Below are 15,672 nucleotides of genomic sequence, written 5' to 3' on the forward strand. Positions count from 1 at the left end.
TTGAGTTCTTCCATGAGTTGTTTAAGCTACCAAGTGCCATAGAGTATTAAGTGTGCATTATTTTCATGGCTAGCTTCACATGATCAAGCTACTATCATCGAAACCCTCTTAATAGTACGGTCCATGAGCTACAAACTAGCAAAACCTATTACACTAAGTGTCCTTCATCTTCTTCTTGTGACACTTAGTTCTACAAAGATCCTTAGCCTTGTCGCATTAGCTCCATGTCCATTATTGCAATTCAAATTAGGGGTCCACATTCTAATATATTCGTGACGAGATAACCAATAATATATCCACTTCAAAACACACGGGTTAGTCACAAGCATAAGGTTGTCATTTATCACCGAAACACACCCTTACCAAAGGTACGTAAAGGGTGTGTTTCGGTGATAAAGTCCGAAGTAATTACTGAATTTGTTTTCATTTTGCAAGAAAAATTAGCGCTTATATATATTATAAGATTTATATATAGTTTGCCCTCGCGACGAGTTCGCCAGAGGGCCCTCAGAAACTTAGGAGCGGCACTGCAACTTGATAGGAGAAGTAATCAAACAGCTGATACTCTGCCTTCACCATGTGGTATGCAACCAACTCAGCTCGCGTGGGTTTGATGGTCCTATGAACTGGGCTGCGTGATGTGCTCCGAGTGCATCTTTACCAGGAGCTCGGTTAGCTGCTTTTCCAGGTCTTCCTCCTTGCTGCTCCTGCTCACAGTCGTCCTCCCACTGCTTGTGACCATGACCACTACATCTTTGTAGTTCGCAAGCTCATTTGCAACCACCACGTTCATACCGTACTTTTTCAAAGCCATCTCTGCCTTCTGTAGGAGGATGTTGGGATCCGTCTCGAGCTGCAGTGTAAAGGCATGAGGAACAATTGGCAAGGCAGATTTGGAGATGGGAAGGCTGAAGAGTTAGTGAGGAAAGAAGAAATTTAGAACTAACCTTGAATGATACACAAAATGCTGAAGGAGCCCAATTTTTTCTGAGGATGAAAAGCATCTTGGGGACTTGATTGAGTTGCATGTTTAAAGGGCCAACTGCTGACTCGATTTTATGTTTGGCCTGTGATAATATTTGTGTTAGAAGGGAATAGGGAATGGAACCATGCAAAGGTGTCAGAACAATTTGAATATCTAACTGAAAGTTCCATCAACTCCTCTCAACAAACATTAGTGACCAAGTACTAGCAACTGTCCAACTAGTGTGGGATGTGCTCTTTTCAAACATCTGAAAACAGAATCTGGAGCAATTCTAATAGCAGAAAAATCATATTATGCTTATGTTTCCGGTATTTCGAGTATACCAAGTCATGTCACAATTCTAAAATTTAATGATGAAGTGTGCAGAGGGACTACAGTAAAAAAAACTTTGTTTCTGTGCACCAAGTGGATTGTGAAACCTTGATAATTCATTTAAAAATGGAGGAAGTAAAATGTAAAAACCATGTATAACTATGATGTGCAATGATAATGGCAGTCTAAAATTGTAGCAGTGTGATCATCTGATGTGCACTGACTGCTTCAGATGTACTCCTGCTATGCTCCACGAGCAAGCAGTTGACTGGTCTCGAATGCGATAAACATGTGAAGACATTGTCTGAAGATAGAACCTACCATGCTTTCCCATGGAACATAGAAGTCAGAAACTGCAGCAGCAAGAAAGAACATTCCACGGTGCCCTAAGCAATTCATAGAAGTTGCTACCATTTGTAGTAACTGTTGGAAACAGGGAAAGAACAAACAAGTCAGATTCTGTGGTAGTACAATATCATTCACAAGTTTAAGCTATCATGGATCATGGATGCACATGCAACTAAGCTATTATTGTCTATAACAAAATAAGAACGTGAATCTTATGATATGGTGGGAATCTCTTATGAGTACTTTGAATCACAAAAGTTTACCCAAATTGACTTCCTCCCACCTTAAACTATGCTGAAATCTTGAACAATATTCTAACCAATAAACCATGAGGGTACAAAATATAGCATGGACAACAACAGTTGATACGTGAGACCGACACTCTACTCAAAACAATAAGAACTGGAAACATCCACTAGTAGGAAATATGTTTGGGTACCTGAAGGTACTCGAAAATTGTAGTGAAAGGAAGTTTCAGAAGCAGGCCTTCATGAATTGCCTGTAATCATGAATACAAGATGAGGCCATGGTACCATATCAATCTGATTTGCAGCCAAAGCATCAAAAGAGAAAGCAGCATGCAAATAGGGGTGCAGCATATACCTTACGATAATTGCTAATAGCTGCCTTGACCACAGCGGAATGAGATTGGGGAACTGAGATGCATAACAGAGATACAAACAGATGTTTCAATTCAATAGTGGAATACAGATATACTGATTTAGAGATTACTTGAAACTACTGTAAAAGAATGAGGTGATGAGGCAGGAAATGAGATAAACTTAGGCAGGCATAAAGCCATATAGGTGAGGGCAAAATTGGTCAGACCAGACAGATTTGGTTCAGTTAGCATGACATATATAATTCAGGAAAACAATCCCCAAACCTTGGATTTCTGAGTCTTCACCAAGCTCAAAAAGATCGAGAAATGAATCCTCTGGAAGAAATCTACAGTAAGGCTGCTTGCTCCCACTGCAAAGAGGCACTGGTGTCACTCACACTTTCAGGCATTCTGGCATTCTCTTTGAGCAATAGCATTCCGGCATTCAGAACTGAAACGAGAACAGCTTGCAGCTAGCTACACAATGCCCCCACGTCCTAGTAGTAACGACAGCCTCACAAAACCAGCCTATGAAACACAAATTAAGTGCCGGGAAACACAACAGCGAAGAGAAATTGTTGACGTGCTCACCGGCGATGGATGAAGATGACGGCATAGCCTGCCTTGAGAAAATACCTGCATTTTGCCACAGAGAGTTCTGAACAAGCAGGGCGGTGACAAGCAAAAGAAGAGGGCGCGGTATGCGTGTGTACTCGGTGGAGGCGGCCCCACGCTGGCCGGAGGAGAAATTGTCGATGTAGCGCACGCAGCGCTGCTCCAGGGGCACCGTGGTGCCGCCGGAGGTGATGCAGATAACCCCGGCGGGCCCTCCCACACCGCCGCTCCCTGCAGCACGCGATCGGGGTCAGGAACAGCTCTGGATTGAGCCGGGTCGGGCTGCCGCGGCGGGAGCCAGCGAACCGGAGGGGTGGGAGCAAAGGGAGAAGTGAGGGATCAGCGTGGGGGGCACTTGCCGGCGGAGTGGCGGGCGACGAAGTCGTTGAGGCTGGCAGCGACGCGGTCGCGGTCGCGGAGCGGCGGCGCGGCGCGGAAGAAGGCCTCCGCCGCCTCCTCGCTCCGGCGCGCCGCGGCCTCCGCCTGCGCCGCGATGCTTGGATCCACGGCCATGGCTTCAGTCTGCTCTCTTCTCCCTCTCTTCTGATCCTCCACTTTTCGTCAAAAAGAGATTACTTTGTGCGGATTTTTTGGAGAAAATAAGCGTGAGAGTGATGGGACTGCATTAAATGAGAGGAAGAATAGGATTCTTGGCATCCATTTTGTTGAAAAGGAAGACATCGAGACCGAAAGATGGTGTGGAGGTGAAGAATTGGTGAGCAAAATCTTTTGGAAAAAAAAAAAGAATCCGGATGAGGATCGGGAGTTTGAACCCGACGTGAATCGAACACGCAACCTTCTGATCTGGAGTCAGACGCGCTACCATTGCGCCACGGATCCGGTCGTGCAAGGATTAAGAATTGAACCTTAATATATAGTTCTGTAATACTTGTCGCAAGCTCCACCAAATCCGTACCTAAGTTGTTGAAAAAGGACATTATGCCATTCTAAACTCAGCCAAAGTTCCCTGGACCAAACAACTTTCTTCGAGTTGGTTGCATACAGGTATCACTATCGAGGTATGCCATTTCAAATTCATTCTCTTTTAGTTTTCAACAAGTTGAAGTATATATGCATTTGCTGGCAAAAAAAAAAAGAAAAGAAAGAAAGAGGGTACACGTGCATTAGCGTTACAACCGATTTGATCTATAGTACTCAACCTAAACACGTCATAAATCTCGTCATTGACTACCCGACCTTTTAGTCGATATCTATCATTATTGGTGTCTTAATTTTTCAATGTTAACCACACCATTGAGCGTGAGGGGTAGTGGTATCGTCACCAAACGAGACGGGGCAAGGTTTTATAGGAGCCATATGAAAAATAAACAGTTCAATAGCAATTCCTAATGTTATTATTTTTTTATCTTCCCTCGGATTGGCAATTTGCTGTGATTATTTTCCCATTAGTATGCTAGCATCCATTACACTCTTCTGAATTTGGCATTTGGATGTTTCCACTTACATATTCTCTCCCACTCCATCCCTTCATCTCCATTGAAGCACGAGCTTCACGGAGGAATGGAGCCCCTCGACTACATCTGTCACTAAGCAAAAATGACCTACCGATCATCTTTTGTGATGTTTTCTTGCATGAGAGGATGTAACGAGCATGCAATCCATCAAATAATAAATCGGTTGAAAGCATAGTTGCCTAAGTTAAAAATGCAATCAAAGAGTCGTAACATAGCATGCTCGATTACTATCGAGGTGTTTGATCTTTAGTCCGGACTAAAATTTATGTCACATCGAATATTTGGAGGTTAATTAGGAGGACCAAACATGAGCTAATTATAAAACTAATTACACAAATGGAGACTAATTCCCGAGACGAATCTATTAAGACTAATTAATCCATCATTAGTATATGTTTACTGTAGCACCACATTGTCAAATCATAGACTAATTAGGCTTAATAGATTCGTCTCACAAATTAGCCTCCATCTATACAATTGGTTTTATAATTAGTCTATATTTAATACTCCTAATTAGTATCTAAACATCGAGCAATTAATTTTATAATTAGTTTATATTTAATACTTCTAATTCTAAATAGTATCTAATATTCGATGCGATAGGAATTTTAGGAACTCGTGGATAAACAAACGGAGCCTACGTGGACACGCCTCCGCAGTGGAGCCTACTACTCCCGCACCATGTGGAGTCGCCATCCTCCAACGGAAACGGGTTTCGCCGCTTCTCAGCGCTCACCAGTCACCAGGCCAGCAGCCGCTTAAACCCTCGTTCCCCTTTCGTCTCCCCTCCCAAACCCCCCAACACCCCCCGCCTCCACTCCCCCCACAGCCCGGCCGCCACCGCCTCCGCTCCTCCGGCCTCGCCTCCCCAGCAGCCTCATCCCGCCCCCCTTAATGCTCTATCCCGCCTCCCTCCGCTAGCCGCGCCGCGGGCGCGCGTCCCCACCACCACCCGCTCTCTCTCCCGTGGCGGCCGCGCGAAGACGGCGCCCCCCTGCGGCCTCGGCTTCTGCGTGGCCGGCGGCGGCGCTGCGGGGAGGAGGGCGGCCGGGTCCAAGCTGAGGCGGTTCGTGGGGTCCATGGCGGTGGCGGGGCCGGCGCCGGCTCCGCTTCTGCGGTGCCGCGGCTCGGCGCCGCCGTGGCTCGCGTCGTCGTCGCCCTTCTTCTCCCGCCGCCGCGCCCGCCGCTCCTCGCCGCCCCCGGCGCTCTCCGGATGCAGGAGGTAGTCGCCGCGGCCCCGATTCGGAGATTTATTCATGCCGTTTTTGCGCCGTGTCCTGTTGGGTCATTCGATGTTCGTTGAGGCCTTTATGAGGCCCGTTGAAATGTATGAAGAGGGTGTTCTAGAGCTGCTGCTTAGCTGTGTCGGAAATGGTGCGTGTGCTGCTCTAGGTGCGGAGTGACTGTGGATTTGAGGCTGTTAGCCTGTTACTGCTGTGATTTAGACTGTTATTTGGAGGTCTGTTATGTTGGTTCCAACCGATTAGCCCCATGTCTTGGTTAGTGTAAATACAGTCTTTGTCAACCAATTAGAGGATGCCCAGGTTGACATTAGTTATGTTAGGCAAGGGAACATGGTCTCACCTTCTATTGCCCCATGATTGTTCAAACCTGTCCATGTGCCGCCTGAAAATAGTGGTCCACTGAAGCTTGCCATCATCTGATATGTTCCCCTTTACCTGTCTTTCAGTACTTAGCAATTTGACATTGCTTTGGTGCTTTCTAACTTCGGCAATCGTTCTGGCACAGGCAAAACTATTCCCATAGCTCAGATATGGAAGTTCGAGGAAGCAGCACTTTCAAGCTTGGATTCTATGCCAACTTAAACGTGCAAAATATTGCACAAGAATGGCTTGTTGAGAGCAGGAGGCTGTTTTATCTCAGAACCGTCAACAGTGTCACGAATAACATCTTTAAGGGCACCACTCCTCTACGGGCTGAGAACCTACAAAATGAACTCTCAGAAGATCGCAGGGGCTTAAACCACCCTTCCTTGCATAATCTAAGAGAGTTTATATCATCCAAGTCAATTGTAAATAGACATGAAAATACCGAACTGGTCAGGCATAGTATGATAAATCATGTGCAATCAGTGTTCCCAGTAAGTGCTGTTAATAATAGTGTCAAACAGAGCATGCCTAGAGGCCCAAATGTTACTTTGCGTGACATCTCTAATACAGAGGCAGTTTTGGAGCTGGATGATAAAGTTCATGATGGTGATGACAAAAAGGTCAAGAAACCTGTAGTTAAAAAATGGGTTTCATCTTTGCCACCTAAAGCATCCTTCTCTGAGGAATCTGTGAAAGCTCGGAAGGCACTTGCTGGCATCTACAACAAAGTTTTGGTAGTTGACAATATCGAGTCAGCTAGGACCATTGTTCAACTGCTTACTACAAAGTACAGGAACTTTATTCATGCATGTGACACGGAGGTAAAAAGGGACTCTGCTTGATTTATTTGCTTTCTTATGTAGTGGTTTTGTTATCCAACCTTATTCACTAAGGCAAACAATTTGTTTCACAAAGACAGCAAAATGTTCCATTTAGTTGAGTATTATCCTTTTACTGTGAAGTGCCATCTGTCATGTATTACATCCCGTGTTTGTTCCAATTTGATAGTTATCAGAAGAAGCTTATTTCTGATAGTGATAGGTGTAGATTGTAATTCCTGCAACTCCATTTGCTGACCCAAGTATTTGGTCATTTTATTTGGTCTATGTTCCTCATGAATGTACCAAAATTCACCATAGGCAATGGAAGAATTTAAGTCAGATGTCATCATTAATGTCGAAGATTGCAGTCTGTATCGGCTTCTCTTAGTTTCATGAGCTATGCTCATTGTCTACTGCTGGGATCAACCTATGAGCAGAAGTAAACTCAGTTGTAGTGATTGAAGTATAATATTTGTGCAGGTATCAAATATCAATGTCAAAGAAGAGACACCAGTTGGTCATGGACACGTAACATGCTTTAGTATCTATTCAGCAAATTCTAATGCACAAGTGGCTGATTTTGGAAATGGCAAAACTTGCATTTGGGTTGATGTTCTGGATGGTGGGAGAGATGTCCTGATGGAGTTTGCTCCTTTTTTTGAAGATCCATCCATCAAGAAGGTGCAATTCTTTTCCTCTTTGTAGTAATTTCATGGCCATTTTTCTCCTTTTATGTTGGTTGAAGCTGTATTCTTGAAAAAAAATTGGATACACTTCACTATTTTATCCTTCACCGTTTCACATGATCATCAACATGGAAAAACTGCAGACTTTCCAACAGCAAAACCTTACCTGGTTACCTGCCAAGGCATCACATATCAACTACTTTAGCTTTGTTTTTTCTTGAATTATCTGAAGTGAACATATATTTTCTCTTCATATGTAGGTTTGGCATAATTATAGCTTTGATAGCCATGTTATTGAGAACCATGGAGTTAAAGTAGCTGGGTTTCATGCTGATACAATGCATCTTGCACGCCTTTGGGATTCATCGAGGAAAACTGATGGTGGATATTCACTTGAAGGACTTACAAATGATCGTAGAGTCATGGATGCTGTTCTAGAAGATTTACCTAATGCTGGAAAGACATCAATGAAAACCATATTTGGCAGGAAAAAAGTTAGAAAGGATGGATCTGAAGGGAAAGTCATATCTGTTGACCCAGTTGAAAAGTTACAAAGGGAAGACAAAGAGTTGTGGATTTGTTATTCTTCACTAGATTCAATGAGCACCTTGAGGCTTTACGAGAGCTTAAAAAGAAAGCTTGAAACAAAGGAATGGATCTTTGATGGTTGCCCCAGGGGCACAATGTATGATTTCTATGAAGAGTATTGGCGTCCCTTCGGTGCCATTCTTGTGAAGATGGAAACAGAGGGAATGCTTGTTGATCGTGGTTACCTTTCAGAGATAGAAAAGGCTGCTATTGCTGAACGAGAAGTAGCTGCAAATAAGTTTCGAAAATGGGCATCTAAATACTGTCCCGATGCCAAGTACATGAATGTGAATAGCGATACTCAAATTCGCCAACTTCTCTTTGGTGGCATTGAGAATAGGTATTGTTTTGCACTGATCTCTCAACAAATTCCATATACCTTTTCACGATGGTATCTTCCTGAGTGCACCTCATGTTTGGATCTTTATGAAAAGGGCACTAGTAATTATGGTAGTGATTTGGTGTAGAATATATTAATTGGACTGCAATTCATATACACCGTCCCAATCCCTAAAGTTGATAGGTATTGACCTTTAGATTCAGTTATGTGAGCATCCACAACCATTTTTAAGAGCAAGAGGGGGAAATGGAAACTGACTTCTCCTTTGCCTTTGTGCCTGCTTATCATTGTGTATGTTATATCCTATGCTGAAGTGAACTGAATCTTTTTGGTTTTCTTTTGTTATCTTCTAGTAACTGATTGCTTATATATCCTTGGAAATTGAAGCTTTCTTTCACATTGCTTTTGTATAATTCCTAGAAGTGTTAACATTGTGTTCAAGATAAAAAGAAGTGTTAACAATTTTATCTTTATAACAGACATAAATCTGGTGAAACTTGGCCACTCAGTAAAACTTTTAAAGTGCCAAATGAAGAAACTGTAGATACAGAGGGAAAGAAGACTTCAAAGTATCGTACAATCAAACTTTGCAGTATTGTCGAAGATCTGAAAATTGATATGTTCACCCCAAGTGGCTGGCCATCAGTCAGCGGGGATGCATTGAGAAGTTTGGCTGGTAAAATACCCACGGAACATATTTACACAATGGATGATTGTGATGAAGATTCCAGTGGTTCAGAAGATCCGGAGCAGGAAATAGATGAAAATTCCTCATATGGAACAGCATATGAAGCGTTTGGTGGAGGAAAGAAGGGAAAAGAAGCATGCCATGCAATTGCAGCTTTATGTGAAATATGTTCTATCGATTCATTGATATCCAATTTCATTCTTCCCTTGCAGGTTAGTCAGCTGATCTTGTAAGTTGTTCCTACCTTGAGCTAGAGTGTCTGGCATTACTGATCTTGCAGGCTAATCAGTTTGCTGGTGGGCTGCATGCTCACAGCTCAAAATTCTTGTGTATTCTGTGTTGTGAAACTGAAAGCTTCAGCATCGTCAGAAAAACGTGCTGATTCACTTAGGGTTACAAGTTTTTTTCTTTTCATTTTTCCTTTTGTTGAGAGGAAGCATGGGATTTGCTAAATTAAGTGTCAATCTGCACCATAAAGTTTAGTTGGTTTGCATTAATATTGTTCGTAAATTTTGTTTCTTTGCAATATAATTGTTGCATCCAGTTCTTATGATTGCATGTTTTGTTACTTCAATTCTATCATGATGATTCATTTCTTGTTTTCCCCTTTGCGGTATCTTTGAGGGCTTTAAAGGTACTTAGCTAGTTCACATTGGCATTCTAGTGTGGATTGTGAGTGAGACATTGCTACATAGTGATTATGCCAACTTTTGTGAGCATAGAAGTTATGTTTAGCTAACTTCATTCAACTGCAAAGTGTTTCTGTATTTTGTGTATCTGAAAAATTTTACCCCATGATAGGGAGATCATATATCATGTGCAGAGGGGCGCATTCACTGTTCATTAAATATCAATACTGAGACAGGGCGCTTGTCAGCACGAACTCCAAATCTACAGGTATGCATAATCTTTTGTGTTTATGTGGGGTTTGTAAGGAGCTTTTCAAATCTACAAGGGATCTGTAAGGAGCTTTTTTGCAATACCATCTCTGGATTGATATGAAGTGCACGGTATATCACCATAGAAGGAAAGAAAGAAAGAGACAAACAAGTGGTACTTACAAGTTTATTAAAAAAATAATCAAATGACATTGGCAACTTTTGCTTCTATGGTGATGTGCTTCTATTTGGTTTATTAAAAGCTACTGTTCCACAGAGGCTGTGGTCCAAAGATGGATGTGCTACGTGTAATGCCTGCTGATTATAGCCTGAGGCTTCAGCATTTACCAGAGGCAATATAAATGAAACCCTCCATAGAAATGTGATAAAAATCATTAACTTACCTACCTCACTTTTGCCATATCTCACTCTTTTGAAATCTTCGTTTCTTAATTAACTGCAGCTACTTTTATGCTTCATAATCATGTATATCCATAAACTGGATAAAAATATACTTTAGCTCCAGAAGTGGCAAATGGTTTAATTCTAGTTGTAATATAGTTAAGATCTGGTAAATAGTGCTCACTGTTAATGTAGCACCTTATTCATTTGGCCAATATTATTAATTGAACTCAATATGTGCCCCTTCCAGAATCAACCTGCCCTTGAAAAGGATAGGTATAAGATTCGGCAAGCCTTCGTTGCGGCTCCAGGAAATTCTCTTATTGTTGCTGATTATGGTCAGGTGTGCTAACTAGTGCTCAATAGTCAATATTTTTGTCCTTGAATTGCCTGAGCAATTTCACTATTAGGGTCTTATTAAAGGCATGTTTTAATGTAGCTGGAGCTGAGGATCTTAGCCCACCTTACTAATTGTAAAAGCATGCTGGATGCTTTCAAGGCTGGTGGTGACTTCCATTCTAGGACTGCCATGAATATGTACCAGCATATCCGTGATGCTGTTGATGAAAAGAAAGTTCTTCTTGAGTGGCATCCTCAACCTGGTCAAGAGAAACCTCCAGTGCCGCTATTGAAGGTACTCCAAGTGCTACTAGTTTTATTTTTCTCTTACAGCTTTGGCATTTCTTAGAAGTTATGCTTGATATGTCTTAATTGTCTTTTATTTGATGATATCTATATATATTGTGTTTTCATGCAATTATATTCTCCCCAGCTTGTTGTTCATTCAATAAATTCCTATTTCCTTTTCTAAATGATATAGGGATATATACCGTTCCTGTACTTTTGGGATTTGTGAACTTTTTACTCCTATTTCACTTTTCACATGTGGATGGTGTTGTTCCACAATACTCCCTCCATTCTCCTTTGATAGGGCTATTTGCAAAACTAATTTTTTCTCTTTTGATAGTCCTATTTGAGTTGCCACCTCGTGTTTGACACAGATGACTGTTTGATTCCCGTGCAAAGTAACTCTTCTAGAAAAATAATTGGTGCATATATATGATGACATCGATACCGAGGTACATGTATATGATAACGAGGAGTACATAATGACATGATTCATTAGACGATAAGTAGAGTTCATTCTCTTTGGTCATTGTGCCAAGGTGAAATAGGCCTATCAAAAGAGAATGGAGGGAGTATTTGTTGGATACACCAATCCATTGCAAGTTTTTGAATTCCTTTCTATAAGGATGGACCCACTCAACCCTAGCATGGGGCATCACACTAACCAAGAATGCCATAATTGTATTGCATGTGGCTTGTTGAACAACATTTGTATCACTAAATATTTGTACTCTCACATCTTCAGAAGTGACACTTAAATGGCTGGAATGAAATCTGGCAAGAGCAGGTACCCTTGTACATTGCATTCAAGGATGGTTTGTATTTTTCAAGATACATCCTTTTTTTTTTATCAATTACCATTGATCAGGAATTTTCCTGTGTGCTTTTAGTTCACCAAATGCCTCATGCCCTGCTGTTAGTCTTACGTGATTAAGGAAATATATGTACATCAATTTTTACATGATCACATAGAGTATGTGAAATAGAAATACTCATGCTAGTTATGATGCAGTTGAATCAAATTTAGTGTTTCCATTTTAGGATGCTTTTGGTGCTGAGAGGAGGAAAGCTAAAATGCTTAATTTCTCCATTGCGTACGGAAAGACAGCTGTTGGGCTATCCCGGGATTGGAAGGTACGAACCTAATTACCACCAACCTACATCTGAATTTTGAACTAGGATAGCAGCGTCATCGATGCCAGCAAACTATGCAGGAAATTACTTGATCTGTAATTGATCATTTCCTTTTAGAATTGACTGGATTCTTTGTATCACAACTCACCAAGCCAGACAACAGTAGATGGTTTCTAGGAGAGTTTTTGTAACTTGATCCGAGTCTCACTGCTGAGGATGCTTTGTTCCCTTAGTTATTTTTTGCCAACTTCTGAGTTACATGGCATATTAGCTCTCTATATTTAAATTCTACACGTTAGATATTGGTTATTGCGAATTCCGTTAATCGTATATGTTTTTCCTTTCAAGTTTTGTACTCAATATAGTAAAAAGAACTTTTAAGAAATTGTTATAACCAATTCTGGAGTTGTTCTCTAGGTTTCTGTTAAGGAGGCAAGGGATACGCTTAAGCTATGGTATGGAGATAGAAAAGAAGTGTTAGCTTGGCAAAAGAGGCAGAAGAAGCTTGCACACGAGAAATGTGAAGTTTACACTTTGCTCGGCCGATCGCGCCGATTTCCTAACTTGACTCAATTTGGTCCTGGTCAACGAGGTCATATTGAGCGTGCTGCTATAAATGCACCAGTGCAGGTACTTATTGGTAACTAGTTGTGGATCAACAGTTATGCTTCATGACTTCTCAAACTTGATCATCAGCTTGGTATCTTTCTGATCCTCAGGGAAGCGCAGCAGATGTTGCTATGTGTGCCATGCTTGAGATCGAAAGGGATACCCGTCTTAAGGAGCTTGGTTGGAGGCTCCTATTGCAGGTTCGTCTTTGTTTGCATAAAACAATGCATTCTGGCTGACAACTTTACATCTTAAAAGAAGGGCAAGCCACTATCTTGTTTTCTTTTATGTAAACAAAAGTGAAGTCAATGAACAACTATAGCACATTCTGGAACATCATTCGTTCAACGTTTGCATTTGTTTGCTTCTGTCAGGTGCATGATGAAGTGATACTGGAAGGGCCTTCGGAATCTGCTGAGACGGCCAAGGCCATAGTAGTGGAGTGTATGTCCAAACCTTTCTACGGAACTAACATCCTGAACGTCGACCTGGCTGTTGATGCCAAGTGCGCAAAGAGCTGGTATGCTGCCAAATAGACACTGCACACATCCTGTTATCCTACAAAATACAAATGTGCAGATGCACGTTTGCCTGCCACAAGGTTGATGACAGTGGTGCAATCGGCGCCCCTCCATTCAGATTAAAAAAAAATGGAATTGAGTCATCCTGGAGACCGCGCCTCCAGGATTATCACGTTTTAAGTGGTAGCCCCAACCACGGCAGGATCACACCCCCATTTCTTGGTTGCAGCAGAACATTGAAAGACCGAAGACTTGCTGGCAGTCACCTCGAGTTGTTGTGAGTGTACACTAGTAGTGTAGTAGCGCTTAGATTTCTTGGAGTGTAGGTTCTCAGTAGGACCAGATCGGAGTTTGAGATGGCTTGATCTCGAGAGAAGTAGCAGTGCCAAAGCATGCTGTTTGTTCATAAGATGACTTGTTCAGCATGCTGGTGCATTAGGTTAGTTTCCTGATTTGTTCTGTTCCAGTGAGGCCAGCTAACGTCTTGGTGAATTGGTGATGCCGGGTTTATGTTGGTCGAGGGATAACACAGTTCAGCTTTTACCACGAGCTATGTCTCGTTTTCCTTTTTCTTGAGCTAAGTAAGTTATTCTGTATTCAGCACTTTCGTGTTATTGCCTTGTTCAGCAGCAACCACAAATTCTGATTTCTTCCTCCCCTCGTCACAATATCGTAAATAAGTGACATTCTAGACATTGATACGGTTTTAAAGCACAATTTCACTTATATTTTTGGAGTTATATTGGTTTGAATCAATATTTTGAGATAAATCTACTTGCATCATTTTTTTAATATCCAAACTTAACAAATAAAAGTAATTAGCAGCTAAATTTAGACTGATGCATTTATGACAGTCGTAGAACGTCACTATTTTGTGACTGGAGGGGGTTGTTCGTTAATTTCGTAATTTTGACTTATGAGGGCTTATATTTGGAATATATGTATCCAGAAACACAATATAAATATTATAAAAGGGATTCTCACTTGAATCGTATGGCACCCATTCTTCCTTTTTCCTGCAGTTTTTTTTTCTACTTTTGGGATGCAACCTCACTTCATTTGCTTGCTACCTCGCCTCCAAGTGCCATCACCGTTGGATCCGAAGCCCTCTCTTCAATAGGTGTGTCGTGAGGTTCTAAGTTTTGGATCACTGGAGCACTCTGCAACCACTTAGTTCTAACTCAGCGATAAAATCCCACCGTTGAGACGTGTGAATGAAATTGACATTTTCAATCTTATCAATAACAGAAGGTGTAGAGAAAGGGCCTCTAGTAGTGGTCAGAGCATCTAAGTAGCATCCAGCAAATCTGAAATAAAAAAATTATAAAAAATATGTTGGGTTTCTCTACTGACTTCGGTCAAAAAAAAATAATATAAGGTGTAATAGTAAAACACAAAATTAACTAAGAATTAGAATTGCAAAATGAAGGATTGTAAAATACAGAAAATATAGGAATAATTAATGGTTGGAGGGACATACGGTAGATGTTCTGTTGTGAACCCTCCGCTCCCTTCCTTATCCATCCGTCATCCGTCCACTAATAAAAAAAATAGCAAGGCACATCTATTGCTTTCCTCCGTCCACTCTTGCTCCCCCACCCACCCCCACTGCGAATCGCACCTACCGCTAGCCTCAAAACTCATCCGCATCGTCTCCAACGCTTCAAACCACCACCCCCCCCCCTCCCGGCGGTGAATCGCACCTACCGCCAACCTTCGAACTCATTGGCATCGTCGCCGACACCGCCGAGGACCGCCTTCTTCTCCCCTTCCTCCCCCTCCCCTTCGACCCCTATGACACCCTACCTCATCTGGATGAGCTCCCCCGCCTCCAATGCCGCCCCTTCCGATTCGATGACGCCATCGCATCCGCCTTCTACACAACCGCCACACCACCCCGACGTCAGCCTTCCAACTGGTCTCCTCTACCATCCATCCGACGGCACCGCCGCTTCGCTGCCTCGCCACCCACAACCAGCAACTATTGCCAATCTTGTCATTGCCGCCGGCCATCTCTCTAAGATCGCCAGCCATGGAACCCCGCCCATTTTTCCTCCACTCACGCCTCGATCAGCCGCTCCATGGAACACCTGCCGGAGCCGGAGTTGGAGGAGGTTACTTCCTTCAATCCTGTTGTTACTTATCTTTTTTTCTATTTTTTTGCGCCTGGACAACTAGAGTACATCTGTAGTGTATGAACGTACGCACAAACACATGTTAACACCACCACACTCACACAAACACACACCTCTATGCGCACGCTAGATCTAAACTATATACACCATGCGTCCTTCTAAAGATCGATGAAGTCGAACAGAATTCTATAGGTGCACGTCACGGTACCATTGTTGCTTCACGTGTCGAAATTATTTTTAGTAGTAAAATCCCTGGTGAGACACCGGATATCCACCACTTTCTTGCCCGCTATAAAT

At 42.3% G+C, this 15,672-nt stretch overlaps 2 protein-coding genes and 1 non-coding gene across 3 annotated transcripts; 1 reads left to right on the forward strand and 2 right to left on the reverse strand.

Moving 5' to 3' along the window:
- Window positions 1–408: 408 nt before the first annotated feature.
- LOC117859536 (phosphopantothenate--cysteine ligase 2) lies at window positions 409–3,622 on the reverse strand. The gene is made up of 9 exons (XM_034742661.2): window positions 3,221–3,622; window positions 2,960–3,092; window positions 2,838–2,882; window positions 2,532–2,617; window positions 2,249–2,301; window positions 2,085–2,144; window positions 1,619–1,720; window positions 948–1,067; window positions 409–853 (listed from the first exon to the last, which is right to left on the reverse strand). Exons 1-9 carry the CDS (start codon window positions 3,372–3,374, stop codon window positions 620–622), a joined length of 987 nt encoding a protein of 328 aa, XP_034598552.1. The 5' UTR covers window positions 3,375–3,622; the 3' UTR covers window positions 409–619.
- Window positions 3,623–3,629: 7 nt separating this feature from the next.
- On the reverse strand, window positions 3,630–3,701 carry TRNAW-CCA (transfer RNA tryptophan (anticodon CCA)). The gene has a single exon. It is a non-coding gene; the product is annotated as a tRNA-Trp (tRNA).
- Window positions 3,702–5,138: 1,437 nt separating this feature from the next.
- LOC117860998 (DNA polymerase I A, chloroplastic) lies at window positions 5,139–13,840 on the forward strand. Its single transcript, XM_034744448.2, has 12 exons — window positions 5,139–5,558; window positions 6,086–6,767; window positions 7,248–7,448; window positions 7,714–8,381; window positions 8,861–9,281; window positions 9,871–9,966; window positions 10,600–10,692; window positions 10,789–10,983; window positions 12,018–12,110; window positions 12,528–12,740; window positions 12,830–12,919; window positions 13,094–13,840. Exons 1-12 carry the CDS (start codon window positions 5,416–5,418, stop codon window positions 13,253–13,255), a joined length of 3,057 nt encoding a protein of 1,018 aa, XP_034600339.1. The 5' UTR covers window positions 5,139–5,415; the 3' UTR covers window positions 13,256–13,840.
- Window positions 13,841–15,672: the final 1,832 nt, after the last annotated feature.

Source organism: Setaria viridis, chromosome 6, assembly GCF_005286985.2.
Source record: "Setaria viridis chromosome 6, Setaria_viridis_v4.0, whole genome shotgun sequence".
In the NCBI taxonomy this organism is placed as follows: domain Eukaryota; kingdom Viridiplantae; phylum Streptophyta; class Magnoliopsida; order Poales; family Poaceae; genus Setaria; species Setaria viridis.